The sequence below is a fragment of the Penicillium argentinense genome (assembly GCF_028826775.1).
Source record: "Penicillium argentinense strain IBT 30761 chromosome Unknown utg000002l_segment0_segment0, whole genome shotgun sequence".
NCBI lineage: Eukaryota > Fungi > Ascomycota > Eurotiomycetes > Eurotiales > Aspergillaceae > Penicillium > Penicillium argentinense.
Window position 1 is genome coordinate 102,555 of NW_026622661.1, and position 20,302 is coordinate 122,856.

Genomic DNA, 20,302 nt, shown 5'->3' on the forward strand with positions numbered 1-20,302 from the left:
GGCCTTTGCAGCTTCACCTTCACCTCCATCGCCGACGCACTGTGGAACATGACCCCCGCCTCGCCATTTGCAGACCCTCTCACTGTCTTCCCTCCGGAGATTGTACTGCGCATCCTTGACTTCTCGCCCGTCTCGGCCCTCGCCTCTCTCACAGCCGCCTCTAAGGCCTGGCACGAATTTATCGATGTCACCCACCAACAGGCCATCTACACCTCGGAATCCAAAACACGCCAGCCGCCCGGATGCTCCCGTGATCTGTCATTTCTCGCTGATGCTCGCACCTTTTCGCGCCTCTTTGAGGAAACAGCATCATGGAAGGATCTATGCAAACGCCAGACGCTCCTGTCGCGCAACTGGACCGACCGACAGCCGATGAGCCAGGAGTCGGTCCTGCAGATCGGCAATGATCCGGTCTGGCGCTTTCGCCCCGACTTCAAACGCCGCTTCTTCGTTTCTTCCTCACATGCCGGCGGGTTGAATGTCACCGATATGGATACCGGCCGCGTCCTGTGGCGCCTGCCCTCCACCCTCGACAGCAACGGGGACGCCGTTCGCCCCTACGCCCACCTTGAATACCAGGATGGAATGGTCGTGTTTGATCGGGAGGGAGATGCCGTCGAGGTCTGGCAGGCCGACCAAGGCGATGCGCCGCGAGGCGAGTTTCGACGCATTGCCGTTCTGAACCACCGTTGTCAGACGCGAGGCTTCCAACTCTCATACTGGACGCTCTGTGTCGTGTCGAACCAGGGCCAAGGCTTCGTATACGACATGACTCAACGACCGCCCAAACTGACTACCCACCTCAAGATCGAAAAAGATGCAGTCGGCCATCTTGATCAGAGTGAAGATGTCGTGATTTACTCCATTGGACCGGCCGGCTATTATGCCTACGATAAGGCATCGGGCGACTTCTTGGGTGTTTTGCAACCATCTCATTGCACTGATCAGTACCATATCCTCCCACCCGCCGCTAGCTCGCCATCTGCGACTGCTGCGCTTGCAGGTGCTGCGCGATATGGTGCAGCCCATCGACCGTTTCCTCCGGGGGCTCCTCGAAAGGATTCCCTCGTGCCAATTGATATTGTCAAGGGACCTCTTCCGAGCTCAGAGCACATGTGGGAGGGACCAAACGAATGGGGTGCCGGAATGCTGGACGGCGATCTCTTCGTCGGGTTTTCTCGTGCAGGTCGTGTCTTCGTCTGCTCCGACTGGCGCAAGGCGCTCCGGGATCAGGCAAGCCTCGCAGCAAACAGCTCTCTCATTGAATGCAAATCGGACGGCTCGAGCTTCGATCTCGGTGGTTGGCTGTCTGTACAAAATCACCGGCTGATGTTTGAAATCCAAGATCGAATCTATGTCGTCGCCTTGGATGATTCGAATCGTGTCCAAGATACCGCGTCCCATCCCCCAGCCTCTTATTCGCTGCTCACGAGCTCCGCACCTCAGCTTGCTGTCCCAGTCAGCTTCATGACGCTGTGTGACGATGCGATCATGACCACTTACACTGTGAGTTTCAATCTGGCCGACCTCCTGCCTCGTTACAGTAGCACTAATGCAGATACCACCAGACACTCGGCTGGCGGCAATCACTCCCGAACCTCCCGGGCGGCGTACAACATAACGACAATCCCGCCCGCATCTTCCCCACCAAGGCAATTCGTGTCGTCAGCCTCGCCCCCGATCTCCCTGGAGTAACTTCCAAGTCAAACTCCGATACTCCTTCATCCACAACTGCAGATGGGCTGTTTGACCCAGAAAGTCAAGATCGTCCTCCAGCTGATGAGATCTGGCGCTCACAAGCTGGGCTCTTACAACTCCTTAGCATGCTCGGTGATGAGTTCGGCGAGGAAGAGGACGATGATGAGCTGCAAGCCGTGGTCACGGGCCTTGGCGATGGTGATGCGGAATGGGAGGATGTGGATGATGATGAGGACGAGAGTGGCTCCGACGATGAGCCCGACGGCCAGGACCCTTCACCCGCGCACCCGTCCGAGCACTCATAGAGAGGCCTTAATTCCCAACATTGTGCCCAGGGACCAGAGCTTGCCCTTCAATTCCTTTCACCGTCCATAGATCTGATGACTGACTAACCACTAGCGCAAAGTTACATATGAGACTAACGTGGCCGCAGGGCGGATGAAGCGTCACGGTCTTCAATGTATCGCCATGGAGCTTATGAACAACTTTGTACAGTTGCACCCACAATACTTCACGCCGTCAATAGTTTTCCTTGCCACTCGTAAATTGTGAGCATTACAAAATGCAGTCTCAGATCGATGGTAGTATGCGTCGTCGGCAGTGAGTGCCATAGGTCGAATGGATTGGCACTTGGCGGCCATGTGAGCAGTCAATTCTGATTGTGGCAGTCCCATCAGACGTCATCTGGGCCCGGTCCGAGGAAATGGTTACTCTGCCTTTTGTCAACTGCAAGTAGTTTATATCGACTATTTTTCCAACCCGAACGGGCATTTCCCAACCGACGACTTCCGCCATCGCGGAAGGCGAAATGAATGAAAAATGTAATTGCGAATGGATAGGTTATGCGCGGGACAAAGGCCTATCCATGAAAGACCATTGCTAGATAGTCGGTTTAATCCTAACCATGCTAGGTAATACTAGAAGTTCGCTGGCAATCATGGACTGCATGGCTATCTGAGACATCAACCCAGAGAATTTTGATCACTGGCCATGGTAGCTACCCTGCTCTGTAGGTCAAGAGCTCCCCACGCTTCCAAAATATCCCTCCGCCGTGATCAAACCCTGTTACTCTCAATTGCTTAGTCTTGCGGCATATCTCATCGTGTCATCTTCGGAAGCAACTCGCGGTCAGTCAACTGAACAGCTTTACTTGCAATTCGAAAAATTTGGCTCTGGTTTTTGTATTGATTGTCTGGTTTGCTCGGAATTCTAATTTTAGCATTTATTAACCGAAACGAGTTTCTGGAACTCCTTGAGACAATCAGCGTATACGTCTTCAATCCCGTACTTGTGTAGCACATCATATCAGGCTGAGGATGATGGAGCCGAGTCATCTGCTCAAATAGTCATTTTCATGCAAATGAAATTTGACATTGGAAAAGAAGTTTGACATCAATGCGCTTGAAGGAACGAGCCAGCGTGGTACGAAGCCAAAAGAAAAACCTGGTCTTTAAAGAGTCCGGACTGGAAAGCAATAGTGTTAATAAACGATTCTTTTAACCTGGCTTAGAAGACTGGAGTCCCTTATTTTTTGTTACTGCAGCTTCACCATCGCACCAGTTTACAATTGCAACATATTTTTGACTTGTCAAAATTTGACCACTGAAGATGAAGACATCGTTCTGCATTTCTCTCCTGGCATTTGTTCCGTTCGCAATGGGCGATGACCCATATGGACTCTCAGCCATGAGCCCATGCTTGGTTTGTCCCCCAACCCCCATAATACATCGCAAGACAGCAAATAGAGGGTTTCTGATGTCGGTCGTAAATAGATCGAGTGCAATCAACAGGCGATCACAGCGATCGGCTGCAAAGGCTTCACAGACATCGAGTGCACATGTCCGAGTGCAGACTATGTAGAAGTCTTGATGGATTGTTTAGCTGCTTCATGCACCGCGGCTGATATGCTTCGTATGACTTGGTTGTAGCCTCACATCACTGAAAACATGGCTAATGGAACTGATCTAGAATCTTTGAAACTGCATGTCAAAATCTGCAAGATTCCGCTTGTGGCTCCCGCAAGCTGGGCAGACTGAAGGACTTTAGCAAAACGCTGGCGGAAGCAACTCACATTTTCATTATTTGGTTGTGGTCCCGTATAGTGTTCAATTGTCTTCAAGTTATTCATAAGCTCCCGTTTATGATTCATAGAGGCAGTAATGAAGTTTGTCATGAATCCCAATCAAGAACGCAGAAACGTTTTCCCGCTAAATCTCATGGTACCGTGAAGCTACTCAGTAACTTCAATCATCTCAAGTCATACCTAGTTGTTAGTTCTATTTCAACAGGGTGTTATGGTTAGAGACGGCCTACCAGCAACAGTGCGGCCAGTTGAATGTGTTGAGCAGCCTCCGCCCGCGCCGGTTGAACATGTTGAATAGCATATTTTGCCACCTCAGCCAGCCATGCGAGCACCCCCTAGAAGTAGCGGCTGCCAGGATATTGGCCATTCAACTACCTTACCTGGTGCCCCTATAGATAGTTTTCTGAAATTACTGCCATTTTGGTGGTCTAAAATTGTTTTAAAATTTTAGTAGCAGGTCGGGTGGGCGGCTCGCCCGTTGATTACGTTACTCGAGTTTCAAAACGAGAGTTCGTTCCCACAAGCACATCTCTTTTTCCGCCTCTTTCTGTATACGCCACGATCGCGGCCATCCTCACCGTCCATCACATGTCTCCATTGTAGCGTGGCCATACTCGACGCCACCCTCAGTCGGAACAGGTCGGGCCTGAACGAGTAAATTAGTTGCACCAGTCGCGCCCCTCATTCCGACCCGCTCTTCTCTCCGCACAAGCGCAGCCTCTTGCAATTAGCCATTAGCTGCAAGCTATCCTAGGGTCGAATCTTGCTTTCACCAAGCCGGAAATATCTCGATATGGACTACGCGGAGAATGCGAGACTCTATCCCGGAGAGGCACTAGAAATCGTCGAAGGGTTTCCGACAATAAAGCACTACCAGCCTGCAACTACCAACAGCATTGACAGCAAGCCGCTTATCGTTTGCATACCCGGCGCAGCGCACCTGGCTCGCATATTTTATGGAGGGCACCATGAAAGCCTTTCCGATGACTTCATAGCCTACTGGCTCAGTCAACTGGGCTATGGGGTCTTGTCAGTGTCCTACCCGCTGGAGATGAATTCCTCATTGATGCCATCGACTGGGCATAGCTTCAGGATACGAGACTGGGGGCGACAAGCAGCAGTCTGTGCCCAGAAGACGATAGTTGAGAACTTTCTTCCATCGCGCTCAATTATCCTGCTTTCATGGAGTATGGGTGGTCGGATGGTGGTTCAGTTCAATATTGCATGCAAAGAACTCGGCCTCCATGTTGAGCAATATATCAGTCTCGCAGCTACGCCAGGCATTTCAAATATCCGGCCGCCCCAGTCGGACATGGAGTGCACTCCTTCCGGTTACGTCAGCATATCTTCACGGATTGGTGCGTTCTGCAAGCAGCTAAACACGGTGGACTTGGCAAATGGAGGGAGGGAAATCATTCCCCAGGGCATTTATTTAAAGGAATATGTCGGAGGTACACCGATCAACCTTATTGGGGCTAGGCTCAAATTTGATGGCAAGAGCGCGTTTATCCCGGATGAATTGGCACATGAGGACGATTCCCGAGTCTTTGATATTGTTAATACGCCATTCATATCCGCGCTTTACCCGACGAGTGTCCAGGATGCTGGACACGCTCTTACGGACAAGAGTACATGGGGATTTTTGATGACCTACAAACTAGAATCCATGGTGCCAAAGCAAGCCCTCAGAGATCTGGAAGGGACGCAGGCATGGGAGAAAATCTCGAAACTGATCCACGAAGCACCATCCAGAATGTCCCATGCCGTCCCAGGGAATCATTTCTTCTTCGTCGGCAAACAAGGGGCCGAAGAAACGGCGCAGAAAGTTGTTTCATTGTTACATGAGAGAATCGCTTTGGAATCAGAGCTAGCTTCACTGTTGGACTCAGGAAAAGCAGTCCGCTGAGGTACGGTATCGAATGACCGAGACTCATGCATACTCATGTACAGCTCTAATCCTTGGTTTTAACTCCTGGTCATGATTCTGGAGACGTAGATAAGGAGTCGTTCGTTTCAGCGCAAATGGAATACGCAGACATCTAGCAAAGCCGAGGCTCAATTACTTCAAGCTCGATGATGCTATGATTCCACGGAAGCTCTTGGGGCTTTATTGCTTCTTCACTCGCGTGAAGCTTTTACTGTGCAAAATTGTGAGCGTAGGATTGATTTTCAATTGATCGGCGTAGGCAACCCACCCTCTGATTGGCCGGCAGCCTGAAGCACCATTTTGCGCCTTAGCCTGTTACCATTTTAGGAAACTGGTCACCGTGCCGGTGTCGCATTGAGATATCATCCTGGCAACATCTGCAGGAGGAACAGTACTTACAGAACACTCTACATATTCTATCCGATTATTCCAATCAAGATGGTACTTGCCTTCTCACTCACGCGTCTCAACCTGGTCACCATCGCAAGAAAATGGCAAAAAACTTTTCAACTTTGATCGCCAGAAATTTGCAAATGAAATTTCCATGTAAAGGTATTATAACTCCAATTTCGATATTGCCATTTAGATGACAATAGCTCCTAGGTAGACAGCAGATACACTTGGGCAGTGAACCGTCTTTCTTCTGAAATGATCAGCATCCTGGCTAGTGTTTCGTAGCAGCGGTCGAGACCCCTGATCGGCAATCACTTTTCCGAATTCAGTTACACGGAATGGTTTCAATGCTTCCAACAGCAATGATAGAAGGCCGTGTGATTCGAATTTACTTGCCGCTGTCTAATTAGCTGCAAGCGCACTGTCACATATGTCTTGTAGGAGGACCCCAAGTCGAAGCCTAGTTGATTATTTCCAGAATAAACCCATCTTTAGCCCGATGCATGATCCTGCTTTGATTCGGTATTCTCGGCTGTAAGACCCCATAATCCCGATATGGAATGGGACTGCGAGGCTTGACGTATATAGTAGTGAACGCACCCTCTCCGAGCGATTCATCCCATATCTTCTGAAAACAAACACATCTAGGACCAAGATGCGCGCCTTCGTTGCTACTGCTCTCATATCCGCCGGCATTATCGCTGCTTATGATCTGCCTGATAACCTAAAGCAGATCTACGACAACCACAAGGTGAGCTAATACCCCTAACATGATGGTACGCCGAAACCTGGCTAATTTGACTAGTCGGGAAAATGTGACAACAAACTCGCGGGAGGTTTCTCTGATGGCATCAACGGCGCACACACATTCGGATACTGCGGCGACATCGATGGAGTCATCTATCCGCATAGCTCGGCCAATGGAGGAGAATATGACAACATGGACGTGGACTGTGATGGCTTAAACGACAAAGATGGTGACTGCGGAGCCGATGAAACCGGACAAGGAGAGACAGCATTCAAAGTCCAGCTGAGCCAGTATGGCATCGAAGATCTGGATGCCAATCTCCATCCCTATGTCGTCTTTGGAAACACCAACTTTGACCCTCAGCAATATGGAATGGAACCACTCAGCGTCATGGCTGTCGTCTGTAACAATCAAGTGGTATGTCCCGTCTAATTGACTCCCGGTCTTGGTTCTTATTCTGATTATCTTGATTAGCTCTACGGTATCTAGGGTGACACCAACGGCGAGGACTCCACTGGAGAAGCATCTATATCGCTCGCTCAGATGTGCTTCCCCGACGACGATACCAACGGCAACAACGGACATGGCCAGGAAGATGTGTTGTACCTTGGATTTACCGGTAAGGATGCCGTTCCCGGTAACGATGCAAACTGGCAAGCTGGGGACCGAAACGCATTCGAGGACAGCATCAAAGTCCTGGGTGACAAGCTGGTGGCCGGTCTCAAGGCATAAGCAACCTCACAAATAACCATCTTGTCAGAGATAGTCTTGACTATGACAAGTCAGTGCATGAATTACCGGTGTAAAATTAGTGTTCGCCAAGGTTTGTGTATTTCCGAGAGGCACTGTCAATTTGACGGCGAAGAAGAATGCAAATGTTAAGGTTTCTTCGAAACCCCTCCTGAACATGCTATAACGCCGTGGTAATACTCCTTCAACACCGTGAAAATCTAAGTCATAAATGCTTAACCTCCGAGAACAGTCCACCCCAACAGACCAACCCAGCCGACAACGAAGACCACGGTCAAGATCCCAGCACCTGCCCGATCTCCAGTAGTAACTTCTTTGCTGGTCGTGGAAGTAGACGTGTCGTTCTCGCCGGCAGTTGGGTTGCTGGTACTGTTTCCGCCCGTGGTAGAGGTAACAGGAGCAGATTTGTTGAAACTGATCAGGTTTGCAACGAAAATATCTGTTGCACTAATTTGCTCTTCCATACCGATCCAGCCATCGTACTCTGACTTGTACCATCGCACACCACATGTGTTGTTGTTGTGTCCTGTACATGATTTCGCGGCGGCTTGTGCCGATGTTTGTAGTTTCGGCACGATGGTGTCAAAGGTTGACGGGACGAGGAGGGCGGTAAAAGACAGCCAGGAAGAGACAAGTCCTTTGAACAGGATCTCATTATTGTTGCAAACCTCTGAAGGCTCACATGTAACTTCCTCAAAGATGCCCCCATTACTATCGGGGAAGAACTTGTTAATTGTCTTGGTCAAGAGACCATCAACAGCATCCAGCCATTCGGAGCTTCCGTTGGTCTGACCAGCAAATTGCGAGTCAGCGAGACCTTCAACAAAGAACCCGGAGCAGTCAGAACTTACGTAATTATACATGTAGGCTGCACCCATCATGTACGTCCCATAATTATATGACCACTGGGTGTTTCCTTGGGTGGCGCAATCGTCATCCATATTTGTTGAGTCGGCAACATTCCATGTAGAATTGCTGAGCAAAGGAGAGGATAGAGACCAGTTCCAAATTTTCTTGGCCCATGTGATATAGGTATCATCGCCCGTGTATCGCGCAAGTCGAGCCGATAGTTGGAACAGCCCTCCATTTGAAATCGAGTTCTTCATCGTATAGCCAGACTGGTAGGGAAAGATCTGCCATCGCATTCCACCGTTGCAAGCCGTGGTATCCCATCGTTTGATCTGCGTGTTGAAAACGCCTTGGGCGAGCGAGAGCCACGAGAAGCCATCGGAGACATCCGCAAATTGCAATTCGGCGGCGGTCATGGCGGCGAGACCCCAGAACATTTGGTCGTCATTTCCCTGATGGTGTCATGAAAGTCAGTTATGGATTCTATAGTCAGGTATTGGCAGCCCAGGCGCTTCCTACCAGGTAGCTACTATAGTTGCTTGGCATATAGTCCCCGTCATCACCGGACTGCCACTCCAGGCCCACACGTAATTCATCGTTGTACTTGGTATCGCCGGTGTAGTATTGGTAGTGAAGCAGGGCAAGGAAGAGAGCCGATCCTTCCCACCATTTACTGGGAAAAGCTCCTGGGATATGGCCGCTCTCGTTTCCGTGGTAGTAGGTCATCATGGCGTACGCGGTGGTGCTGGCGGCATCTTTGATCGATTCTGTTTCGTATAGATCAGGCGGTCAGTACATCCGTCGCAGCACACGGACAACAGTTGCGCACATACGTTCATCGCTGATGTCTAAACTGATTGCCTCTGTTGATGCCAGCAACAACATTAACCCAAAGAGGCCCCTGAGTAGCCTCCATGGCCCTGGAACATGCATTGTGCCGGAATTGGCCTCTTCCGGGATCCGTCAAGCGGGCCGAGATATCCGTACTATCAACACCACGGAATAGGCCTCGATGTGCACGGCGTTCAGGTCTGACAACGGGCAAAGGCCATCAGTCGCGGGAAATCACAAAAGAATAACCGAAACTACTCGCTCGACTGCATCGTCGCGGGCCCATTTCGCTGGGGATTAAATATAGCGCCAGAGGCATGCGTAATCCTCCGCGCTAGCGTCGTCAACTTTTCTGGTGGAGCATCGACCGACCACGCCTCAAGTGGGGCCCCGTCAAGCGCGAGCAAGCTTTTGAGTTCGTTTGGGTTGCGGGAAGCAAAATGCAAAATCATTCTCATCGGTTGTGAAAGAAGACGGCAGGGTAGATCCCATGTCTATCAATGTCTATCATCGCAGGGTGCTTTAAAGGGCAACCACTGTCGACGATCCCCCACAGCGGAGTCGGTTCCAACCGAGTCGCCAATCCTGTTCTTGGTTCTTTTCTTCAGCTTGTCAGGATTGCCGATCGGCATCTCATGGAAATCGTCGAATGGTCCCAAACACACTTGGCTTTTTTTTAATTCTTTTCTGTTTCTTTTTCTTTCGGCCTTCTGTTTTGCTGGCTCGGTCCTACATAAATAGATCCGTCGCCTCCCCAAGCCGCCAATGGCGGCTTGCCGACCCGATCGGTTATGGGAATGTGAAACATCTGCCGCCGCCTTTTCGCTTTTATGTCGGCTTCGATCACTGTACTTCATTCGGCCCGCCTGATATCAATCGGACTATCTGCAGGGCCAATAGTCGTTGGCACTTCCCTCGCTGCTAGTTCTTTGTCTAACGCCCGAAACGCATTTTGCAGATATTTCTGCTCCCCGTGCACTGCAACTCCGATGTGAATCCCAGTCAGCGCCATCGCCTCAAAGCAAGCCTTCTTCCGGTCGATTATCGGTTTGTGGCCACTCTCATGGAGTTCTCGCGGGCGCTGCCTCCAAAAGATCCACCAAAAGATCCACCAAAAGATCCACCGGAAAATACTAAACCCTTCATGTGGAACTTTGGTGTTTCTAGCTAGTTCGCCCGGCGCAATTCGAACTTCCCCCTGATTGCTCTCCACCATCGATTAGTATTTCCTGTTGGCTGCGGCGAGATTGACCAGCTTGAAGTTGTTGTATCGCATCCATGCCTCACATGCAGGTAGCAAATCAACGACCGGGATCTTGCTGATATCGGCGGTGGTGGTTGACTTGACGAGCGGTCACACAATCTCCAGTGTTTCCTTAGATAGCCAAAGAGCGCTCGAGCTAAGCTCTTCTCCAAAGACTCCGGCAACGCATAGTTTTGCGGTCCATGTAACCATGTTCTCCCGGTTGTGGCGACAAGCTGCAAGGGTCCTCGAGCCCAGAGAGCATTGACGACCTGGGCCAAGGGAGATCGTACCAGAGTTGCTGTCCATCGGATAAGACGGCCTCTTCCCCTTTTCCCCCACTTCTTTATTTTCCTGCTGTGGATCCGTTGAACCCTTTGTCCAAAGTTCGCGCGCACTAAGTACAAGTGTCACTAATCGTCATACGCAGGGCTTACGGTGGCAATGATCATCGTTGCGTGAATCAGTTCATCCCAGAGATCGTGCAACCGCCCCTCCAGTTGTAAAGTATCCAACTCGTAGTTGACGAGCTGGCTTTCCAGGTAGATCAAATCGTCATAGAGACCTTAGCAGGTTCTTGTAGGTTATCAAAGTCGTGTTCGAATACCACGCGCTTTTCCTCGTGGCTGAGGGACAGAGGAATGCAGCAACCCAGTGGATAGGACATCCTTGATGGAGTATTTTTATTGCGGAGTAAATAAATTTCAAGCAGTGAGGGTCTTCTCCACAGTGGATTGAAGCTTGGCGGGTGTCCGGCCAAAAGGAAATGAGCGACGCGCAACTCCAGGCAGCAACGCCTAAACGAAAACAAGTACGTGCTCTTCGTGTATATGGGTAGTTCACAATACGGTATATCCCTCTTGGGGCAATTTTTACAGGGAAATAGCTATGTATAAGAGTTTGCAGTGATTGCTGGCTGCCAAGCTCGATTCTATTAAACACCAAAAACCAGAAAATAGCTCTCCATCCCAGGAAGTGGTCCAGCAGGCTGCCTACGACCGGTCCGAGGGCAGGACCCAGCGCTATCCTCATACCTACATACCCGATATTCTTGCCACGCTCTGCCCGCATCGTCAAGTCTTCCACCACGGCACTGCCCAGCGCGATGGTACACCACTGGCCCCAGCCGACTGCAGACAGCGAAGCTCCATCAGGGCGGGATAGCTATCCTGCAGCGTGAGCCCGATGTTGGCTCCCAGTTAAATCTCAAATGCGATGATGTATGCCAGTCGACGCCCATAGCCGTTGAAGAAACTGCCATTAAAGGACGGGGCCAATCCCTGGAATATCTGGGGAGGTCAGGAAGTCGACAAGATATTCGAACGGAATGACGGTACCAGGTAGATGGTGATGGTCAAATTGATCAGGGAAACCGACATATTCATGTCGCGCGCCAATGAATTGAGCGCCCGCAGGTAGATGCTACTCGACAAGGGCGATATGAGGGCTGCAAAGGACCCTACCAGAACCACAAAGATCTTCTCGCCAGGGAAAAGCACGCTATATGGCGTGTCAGCCATAACCGTAGCGGGAGTCTTTTCCAGATCATCTTTCATCGCCTATGGCTGCGCCGCCTGTTCGGGAGAGCCATCGTTGCCGATCAAGGCGGCTAAAAGACGCACGACATCGGGGTGCCGATAGCCAGGCGTGCGAAGTCCATGGAAATGAGCGGTTGACCGTATCATTTTGTCTATCTGTGGGAGTCAGACTCAATATGTACTTGGAGTGAGGGTGAGGGTGAAGGCAAAAGCGTGTCGGGGGCGGCCTGTGTGTTTGCTGCAATGCCGGTGGCGGGCCGGTACCGGAGGCGGAAAACATTGCGAGCGGCACTCTTCCAAACAGGAACTTGTGCGATTGATCAATCCCCTGTGTTTTGATCGTAATTTGAAAATAATGGAATTTCGTTTAACTAAGGAACTTGTAAAGCAACGTTCTAAGCGTGAAAGTTGCAAAGACATTGGAGAATCTCGAGAGATATATACACCGGGACATTGTGGAGAGATAACCGACAAAATGGAACTGAGTGGAAATATTCAAGACAAGTTTGTAGCGCGCTACAATTGATATTCTCGTTGATAAAACAATGGAATAAATCTACTGCCCTATAGTAGAGCACTTAAGCGAGATGCTTCTCGAAAAAGTCGGCGAGTTGTGCGTATCTTCTAGAATGTTAGCAACGCCATGCCGAGCAGGTGGCTTCCACCACATCATCATATGGAGCTGGAAGGTTGATATTGAGGGAGACTCACCCACGCACATATTCCGCCCGACTCTCCTCGTTCTCCAAGTTGGCTCGAGCTCCCATCCAGCCATGCCACATGCTTGAATACGTCTCGACAACGCCGCTCTTGGGGGCGACTAGAGGAGCATACGCCGCGACCTTGTCGGCCTCCTCGTCCTTCGACGCCAGCACCATGTGCGGGATCGAGACAAACTGCGCGTCGGCCGGGTCCAGCAGACTACAAATCAATTAGCAACGGCGCCCACTCACGAGGACACGGGATCACTTACCCTGGGTGCACCTGACTCGAGGCCGCGAACGGGGTGTTCGACCCCGATGCGAGGATCGTCACCTATGCGGGTCAGCACTCGACAAGATGGGCAGCAATTCGGGCTTCGCTCACCTTGCCGCCCCAGCAGAGACCATTGGCACCCCATTTGGCGACTAAGGGGAACCGCGTGCGATACTCCGGCACGGCGGCAAGCACCACGCCCGTATTCCGCTCGATATTCGCCCGGGTGGCCAGAAACTGCCCGATGCGCTGCTTCTTCTCATCCGTGTCGGGCGGGATATTATGATGCTCCAGCGCATCGCCCTCGAAGAAATCCGGGACCAGAACGACGGCGTTCAGGCGCGTCGCCAGCAGATCCGCGCCCTGCAGAGTCTGGTTGGACAATCCGAAGACATCGTAAATGTCGACCAGACCAATGCGGGCCTCCGGGTTACCCGTCACATCTAAAATCAATGAGCAACCCGGCACGCAAAGCGACAGGCGAAAAGTGCATGGGAGGGACATCTCCACTGACACGTCTTGAGACCCGCAATGGTCTCGTACTGGCCCTTCGGGGTGTACCCCTGGGAGGTTACGGGAGGAATCGTTCGGCAGGCTTCGCAAGTCATGCTGACTGTGGACTGAGGAGCTCCGCGGGCCTCGGGGACCGATCCTTATGTATCGCACCTCGCAGCTACGGATTCCGGGACCGGGATGCCAGGACCCATCGTCGAAGCCCCCTCCAGGAAAGCACAATGAGGCAGTTGGTTGGGAAACGGAGCTAACGGGGTTAGTCATTGAGATCGGACGGAGATTGGAGAATCCTGGCGTGCCCAGGTCTAGATTGGATGCACATCATACTGATGTGCTGATGTACTGATGCTGGGCTTAACACAGGGACAGATTACATTTCCAAGTAATATCAGACTATCCTAGGGTACGGACGAAGATAGCGGACCCGCTTGAAACACAGTAAAACGATTGAACACAAGAGGATCACGGCCGCCACTTGAACGCGGGATTGCGCCAATCCAAATCCTGGATCTGCTTCTGCGACAGGCTCGCCAATGCCGCGCCGACATCCACCCGACTGCGACGGCGGTTATCCCATGACATGTATGCCCACAGCGACGCCCCCAGAATTAAGGTCGTCGTGGACGTCGCCAAGTTCAGCCCATTGCCAATGTGATAATCCGGACCGTCAAAGGGCAAGAAGGACCAGGTGGAGATGAGTCCGCCGATGTTGCCAAACATCACCGTCGTACCAATCGCCGAGGACCGCGCCGTGTCCGAGACGACATTGGCTGAGGAATTGGCATTGCACAGCGCACCAAAGGCGAATGCGCCGCTGGCAATGATGAACGTGGCCCCGTAGCGGACCATGGGGTCCTTGCTGGCCAGGAACATTATATACCCGACCATCATCAGCGGCGGACTAATGATGAAAAAAATCAATCGCTTGTCCAATCGCCAGCTCAGATAGGGGAAAAGCAAAGTGAAGAAGCCTCCGACCACATAGGGTGGCACCGTATGAAGCTGCTGCGACACTACACTCGCATCGGGGTAGATGGTCTGCACGATGGTCGGCGCGAAGAATGCCAGACCCTGAACCGTGATATTGTTCAGCAGGAAGATGAAGGCAGTTGTTAGCGTCACCGGGCTGAAAATTCCGCGCAGCGTCTTGGTAACATCGATCTTGTCGAGGACTTCGGTAGTGCCAATGCGCTCGGACTTGACGCGGGCAATGGCGAGGTCCTTCTCCTCTTGCGAGAGCCAGCGTGCAGTCTCGGGTCGGTCAGTCAGTGTGACAAAAGAGATCAAGGCGATGCCAATGGTGATAATTCCTTCTATGGCGAAGATCATCCGCCAGCTATGCAGACTTCCGACGTGATCGAGGGTCAGGATCCCCGAGGCGAGCAGTCCGCCAAACGCACCCGCCAGTGGGGCCATAACGATGTACAGAGAAAGGCGGAAGGCCAGCTACAAACGACAAGAGGGGGTTAGACATTGAGCGGCGGTCAGGAAAAAGCTCTATGCGGACTCACCTCGCTCCGACGGTACCACCGACTCAGATAGTAGGCAATTCCCGGCATCAACCCGGCCTCGAACATGCCCAGCAAGAATCGCACGCCCGACGCCTGTTGAATGTCGTGCACAAAGGCCGTGGCCACCGAGCAGATGCCAAAGCCCAGGGTGACGGCCGGCAGGAACCAACCGGGGCCAATCCATTTGCATGCGATCTAGTTCGGGGACACGCTCGTCAGCAAATCACCGCGGCGACATCCTGCAGGATGGCGCAGTTCTTACGTTACTCGGAATCTCAAAGATGATATAGGCGACGAAGAAGATCGATAAGACGGCGTTGTAATCATATCCCTCCAGGCCCAGGTCCTTGTTAAACCCGGCCAATTTCGCATTGCCTTGCGTAACCATGGCGGTCAGCATGAGACGAAAAGGCGTGGACTCGCACAGGACTATACTCACCGATATTGGCGCGGTCGATGAAGCAGAAGAGATACATCAGCGCCACGGTGGGAACAATGTACAGATCAATCTTCAGGCGTAGGCGCGATTCGGCCTTTTGGTCGAATTCCACCAAGGCATGCCCGTACTGATCCGTGGCAAGATGGCCGCGCTCGGCGGCATCGCGTGCGATCTCGGCCACCATGGTCTCTTTGTGGTCGGCGACGCCCTTGTCGTCGCCCATGAACTCGGGATCGGCTGTTGATGCAGCCATCGCGATGCGTGAGCTGCGGTGAGATCCGGTGGGAAAGCAGGAGAGAAATGAACAATGGAAGATCCGGGGCCAACGCGGCATGGGCAGCCCGTCCCTTTATAGCGTTGAGTGACCCGAGATACGGAAGATCCGAGCCTGTCTCGCATCTGCTTAGTCTGGTACGAGACTGGTTGGCGTCCGGGGTTGTGGGGAGGGGTGATCGGCTCGCCTGGCAGCTTTCCCGGGAATTTGACTGCCAAGCGGCGGCTTGTCGGAAGTCCCAAAGGAGTGCTTGGCGGACGGGAGGTGCAATCGCGTATTCTACTAATTGTACTTCAGGTACTTCTTGTTCTGCTGCAGCGGAGACGATGTCTGTCCCAACCGTGAGGCGAAAGTATTCGAGGATCCCCGAGAGTATGCTGAGGCTCTTGATCACGATATCGCCCGGCAGGACGAGCGCGGCGGGGATGTTGCCTGAAGGTACTAAGTATACTGACTAGTATAGTATACACCACTAGTACATCGTACATCCTCTAAGTAGGGGGGTGGGGGCCCTTCCCCACAGACACTGACGAGTTCGACTTCCCCAGACTTTCGGGCGATCCGTGGACCCAGCATCCTCCGGCAAATGCCCCCGGAAGCCCCAGGAATCTCCGACGCGCAGCACCCAAGTGCCGAAAGCTTCATCCGGCCGAGTCTGGGCATCGCCGTGGCAGCCAGACGAGTCCAATGCGCGCGAGGTGTGCACCAGGTGAATCGGCACCTGCGCCATCGCCAAGCCGCGACGCGACGAGGCGCGGGGGTTTCCGAGGGATCGGAAGCGGGCTGAGAGGTCATCGGAAGCGAGACCAGGGAAACAAAAGCCGTGGGCTCAACGTGCGCTGGAACCCGTCCGATTAGCCTTAACAGAGCCGAGGCATCGCGGCACGTCGACCTTGCGAACTGCCATGGTGGCGTAGGCAGAGCACTTGGTCAAGAAGCATGTTTCGTGTTTGCAGCCCCTAGTGGTTTATCAAACAGATTCGCACGAGAAGGACCACGAAAGTAGACAATATGGGCCCCTGAGAGGTTCTAAGGCGATTTCATTGTGTAGGCATAGACCGGATCTAGATCTATCTAGATCTGGTGTGGGGATCCCATGGCTCAAGATTAAAGAGGGGCAGTTCGGTTGGTGGCCTGTTGCGACTCGACTCGACTGGCACAATTGGAAAAAATATATATATAAAATGAAGACACAAGTATTAGCAACGAGCCTACTCAGATCAATCCCTGCCCTACCCTAAAACACAGCGCTATGCAATATCATTTTGTAGAGCTTCATGCTCCGGCAGGTTTTTCGCTGCGCTGCTTAGAAATGGGGGTGCTGACAGAGCGTACCACGTGACCCGGATATAGACGGAGGAAGCGGAAACAAGCAGCGCGCGCAGTACAGAAAGCACTCTACGACCGCCAGCGCCGAGTCACTGCGACGGTGCCTGGTCTGCTCTCGGATATGTCTGAGCCTTCCAATCCCCCCACCAGTGGTTGGCGCATTCCCAAGGCCTGCCAAGAGTGCCGGAAGCGCAAGATCCGCTGCAATGGTCTAAACCCGTGAGAGACTATGCGACGCCCGCGACCACCCACCTCCCATGTCTGATTAATTCCCCCCTAGATGCAAAACCTGCCAGCAAAGAAACACACCGTGCATCTATCGAGATTTTATCCGGCACCGGCGGAAGAAGCATGAATACCAAGAGGCGGCGCGTCCCGAAGACCAGCCGCGCAGAGCCTCCCCAGGCTTGCCGCAGCCACCGCGGCAGCGGAGTTCCTCATTCATGCATGATTTCCCCAATAGCGTCTCGGCCACCCACATGGCCTCGCCATCGTGCCAGATGCAGCTCTATTATGGGCCCACCTCGCATTTTGCCCTGATGCAACATATCTACCGGGACCTGGTCGCCAACCCGACCGCCCAGCCCGCACCGTCCAGCGGCGTGGAAGAAGCCAGTGCAGGCTTGGATCTATTCAGTTTTCGCCGAATCTTCTTTGGAACCCCGGATAATCATGAAGCGGGGAAACCGGCGGGCGTGGGAGATGTCCCCGTCATGTTCCTCCCATATGATCTCGCCAAGACGTTCCTCTCACGATACCTCTCGAGTCTGTATCATATGATGCCGCATCGCCCCCAAAGCTACTATGAACGATGCCTGGAACGACTATATGATCCCTCCCCGACGGCCCATCCGGACACGCTCACCCAGGCCAACATTCTGATCGTTCTCGCAACCGCAGCGCTCGGTACAGAATACTTCCCCTGGGGGGACGTTCTGTACGATCGTGTCAAAGCGTCCATGATATCGTATGATGATGTCGTGAACCTGCAAACCATTCAGATATCGGTGCTAATGATAAGTATCCCCCATCGAGGACCAAGGTCTAAGATATTCAGCTAACGTTCTCTTACGCCAATTTCCAGAATGAGCAAGGCCGTCCCAACTCGGCATTCCTCCACCTGGGCTCTGCGGCCCGGAAAGCTCTCTCCGCAGGTCTGCACAAGGATGTACCAAATGACAACATCGAAACTCCCGAAACCATCGAGGAGCGGCGAACCACCTTCTGGTCACTGTACATGTTTGAGACGTACGTTGATCCACTCCCATAGAGGCTCCTTTACTAAGGTATAACTAGATGGTTCTGCTTTCATGTGGGCCGACCGAGCTCACTTTCATTGCGCGACGTCGCCATTGAATTTCCTCAAGACCCCTTCATTCGACTATTAGTTCAGCTGTGCAAGACAATCTCACGCTCGACAATCGAAATCTACAGCGAAAATCATGAGTCTCTGTTGCACATGTGGCGAGTGGCTCGTTCTATCACAGAAGATCTGCGCGCCAATGAGTCCTACATGAAGCAGGCCCTGGGGTTTGGGCTAGATGCGGGTATTCAAACAGGCTCGTTGGGCGTAAGACAGACAATATATACAACATGTGAGCTACCCCTGCTGAGCGCATTGACCGGGCTCACTAACTTCCTATAGTATATTACCATACACTTCTGCTCACATATCGGCCTTTTCTTATCTTTCGCGGTCATTGGCGACGTGACATGAAAATTCCACCCCATCAGCAGGGCAAACGAGAGTCGAGTCATCACAAGGAAATTCCGTCGTGGCTGAATGAGGCCTGTAACCAGGCCCTGACCGCTGCAAGGAAGACGATCCACCATCTATGCGAGGCCTCTCGGGCGAACGACCTTGTCAAGGTAGGCAAATTTCGCAAATGAACAGCCTGTGTTTTCTCTGCTGATTTCACCCTAGGAACTGCGGTACCATGGTTACTTCATGGGCAGCTCAGCCTTTACTTTAATATATGACCTCCTGAATGACCCAGAGAGTGCCGCAGGTAACCTACCCTGGGTATATGCCACTTTGCAAAATCTATCCATCATGCGGGCAGGCGACCCCATCAAAAGCTCAATCGCCGCCATACAAACAGTCTTGAGCAACATCAACCCTTCCTACGAATGGCTTCCCTACCCGAGTGAAGCGGAGAGGTATCCTCGGCAACATGGAGATTCCACGGCGATCTCGCAATTTCCTCAAAACATCGGCGGACAGCAGGTCTCCAATAGGGCGTTTCCATCAGACGCACAGTTTGGCCGACTTCCCGACTTACCTGCATCTCAATGGAACTTCCCCTTGGAGGCCCCAGAAACTGGAAGATCAGGCGGCTCTAGTGAGGATCTCCTGGACTTTACCCAATCCGATATGGGATGGAATTTCGACTTTTCGACTATGGATATAGAGGCGTTCTTTTCTGTTTATCCGTCCATGGACACTTTGCTTCCCCGGGAGTTCGGACATCAATAGCGAATAATCTGTTCCGGAGAGGTTCACTAATGGGACACACATCTACCTGTACACAACTCAAATGGAATTTCCACATCGGGCTTTCCGTCCATGAAATTTCCTGCAGCATGGAAAATACGGAGGCAACGGCAAACATTGGCAGCTCTGGAGCTTGGGCGGATTGTTTATCTCCGAATTTGACCGGGCCGAGCATACGATGACAAAATGTATGCTCCACAATTGTGCGTCAGAGTATTTTTGGCCGAAGCGCAGCTTGCTCTCAGTCCTAGCAGCCGGAAGAGCAGCACCAGGAAATCTGACTCAAAAAGGCCCAGACTCCAATGGGATATATCCGAAAAACACCAAAGATTTCCCCTGAGCTGCAGACCGGACTGGATGTGGATCATTCGCGATCAACTACTGGGGCTTATGCGTATATCCGACGGGTTAGGCCGTCTTCGGGTTTACAGATCTCTCGATACTACGATATCCCTATAAGCCCGATCGCTGGGTGGTCTCTATGACTAAGCCGTTTGGAGAACTCTTTATCGTTTCGCCCTCGCGATATAACGATAAGGGAATATCTGGCGCTATCCGGGCCCACACCACCGGAAATATGGATTTAAAAATCTAGAGCTCTTCACGAAGCGCATGGAATATAAGGGCAAAAGCTTCCAGAAACTCTATTTTATACACAGGTGCAACTGGAGTCTATCTCTTACATCAATTCTGGCTGTATAAAGGGC

The 20,302-nt window shown here is 52.1% G+C and overlaps 8 protein-coding genes across 8 annotated transcripts; 4 read left to right on the forward strand and 4 right to left on the reverse strand.

Annotated features, from left to right (window-relative positions):
• Positions 1–48: 48 nt before the first annotated feature.
• On the forward strand, positions 49–2,003 carry N7532_000932 (F-box protein; the record flags this gene model as incomplete). Its single annotated transcript, XM_056613426.1, has 2 exons — positions 49–1,458; positions 1,569–2,003. 2 exons carry the CDS (start codon positions 49–51, stop codon positions 2,001–2,003), a joined length of 1,845 nt encoding a protein of 614 aa, XP_056478467.1.
• A 2,571-nt stretch (positions 2,004–4,574) lies between these two features.
• Positions 4,575–5,687, forward strand: N7532_000933 (thioesterase domain protein; the record flags this gene model as incomplete). Its single annotated transcript, XM_056613427.1, has 1 exon — positions 4,575–5,687. The coding sequence occupies one exon, from the start codon at positions 4,575–4,577 to the stop codon at positions 5,685–5,687; it is 1,113 nt and encodes a 370-aa protein (XP_056478468.1).
• Positions 5,688–6,756: 1,069 nt separating this feature from the next.
• Positions 6,757–7,581, forward strand: N7532_000934 (glycoside hydrolase family 75 protein; the record flags this gene model as incomplete). The annotated part of the gene is made up of 3 exons (XM_056613428.1): positions 6,757–6,852; positions 6,907–7,266; positions 7,339–7,581. 3 exons carry the CDS (start codon positions 6,757–6,759, stop codon positions 7,579–7,581), a joined length of 699 nt encoding a protein of 232 aa, XP_056478469.1.
• A 233-nt stretch (positions 7,582–7,814) lies between these two features.
• Positions 7,815–9,381, reverse strand: N7532_000935 (glycoside hydrolase family 76 protein; the record flags this gene model as incomplete). The annotated part of the gene is made up of 3 exons (XM_056613429.1): positions 7,815–8,900; positions 8,968–9,215; positions 9,282–9,381. The coding sequence occupies 3 exons, from the start codon at positions 9,379–9,381 to the stop codon at positions 7,815–7,817; spliced, it is 1,434 nt and encodes a 477-aa protein (XP_056478470.1).
• A 2,340-nt stretch (positions 9,382–11,721) lies between these two features.
• On the reverse strand, positions 11,722–12,207 carry N7532_000936 (uncharacterized protein; the record flags this gene model as incomplete). The annotated part of the gene is made up of 3 exons (XM_056613430.1): positions 11,722–11,811; positions 11,860–12,081; positions 12,145–12,207. 3 exons carry the CDS (start codon positions 12,205–12,207, stop codon positions 11,722–11,724), a joined length of 375 nt encoding a protein of 124 aa, XP_056478471.1.
• Positions 12,208–12,638: 431 nt separating this feature from the next.
• On the reverse strand, positions 12,639–13,643 carry N7532_000937 (uncharacterized protein; the record flags this gene model as incomplete). The annotated part of the gene is made up of 5 exons (XM_056613431.1): positions 12,639–12,684; positions 12,772–12,981; positions 13,034–13,095; positions 13,147–13,478; positions 13,550–13,643. 5 exons carry the CDS (start codon positions 13,641–13,643, stop codon positions 12,639–12,641), a joined length of 744 nt encoding a protein of 247 aa, XP_056478472.1.
• Positions 13,644–14,010: 367 nt separating this feature from the next.
• N7532_000938 (putative MFS transporter) lies at positions 14,011–15,751 on the reverse strand (the record flags this gene model as incomplete). Its single annotated transcript, XM_056613432.1, is given in 4 exon segments — positions 14,011–14,994; positions 15,060–15,254; positions 15,322–15,488; positions 15,499–15,751. The coding sequence occupies 4 exon segments, from the start codon at positions 15,749–15,751 to the stop codon at positions 14,011–14,013; spliced, it is 1,599 nt and encodes a 532-aa protein (XP_056478473.1).
• A 1,471-nt stretch (positions 15,752–17,222) lies between these two features.
• On the forward strand, positions 17,223–19,577 carry N7532_000939 (Zn(II)2Cys6 transcription factor; the record flags this gene model as incomplete). Its single annotated transcript, XM_056613433.1, has 6 exons — positions 17,223–17,320; positions 17,382–18,108; positions 18,159–18,349; positions 18,398–18,696; positions 18,747–18,970; positions 19,026–19,577. 6 exons carry the CDS (start codon positions 17,223–17,225, stop codon positions 19,575–19,577), a joined length of 2,091 nt encoding a protein of 696 aa, XP_056478474.1.
• Positions 19,578–20,302: the final 725 nt, after the last annotated feature.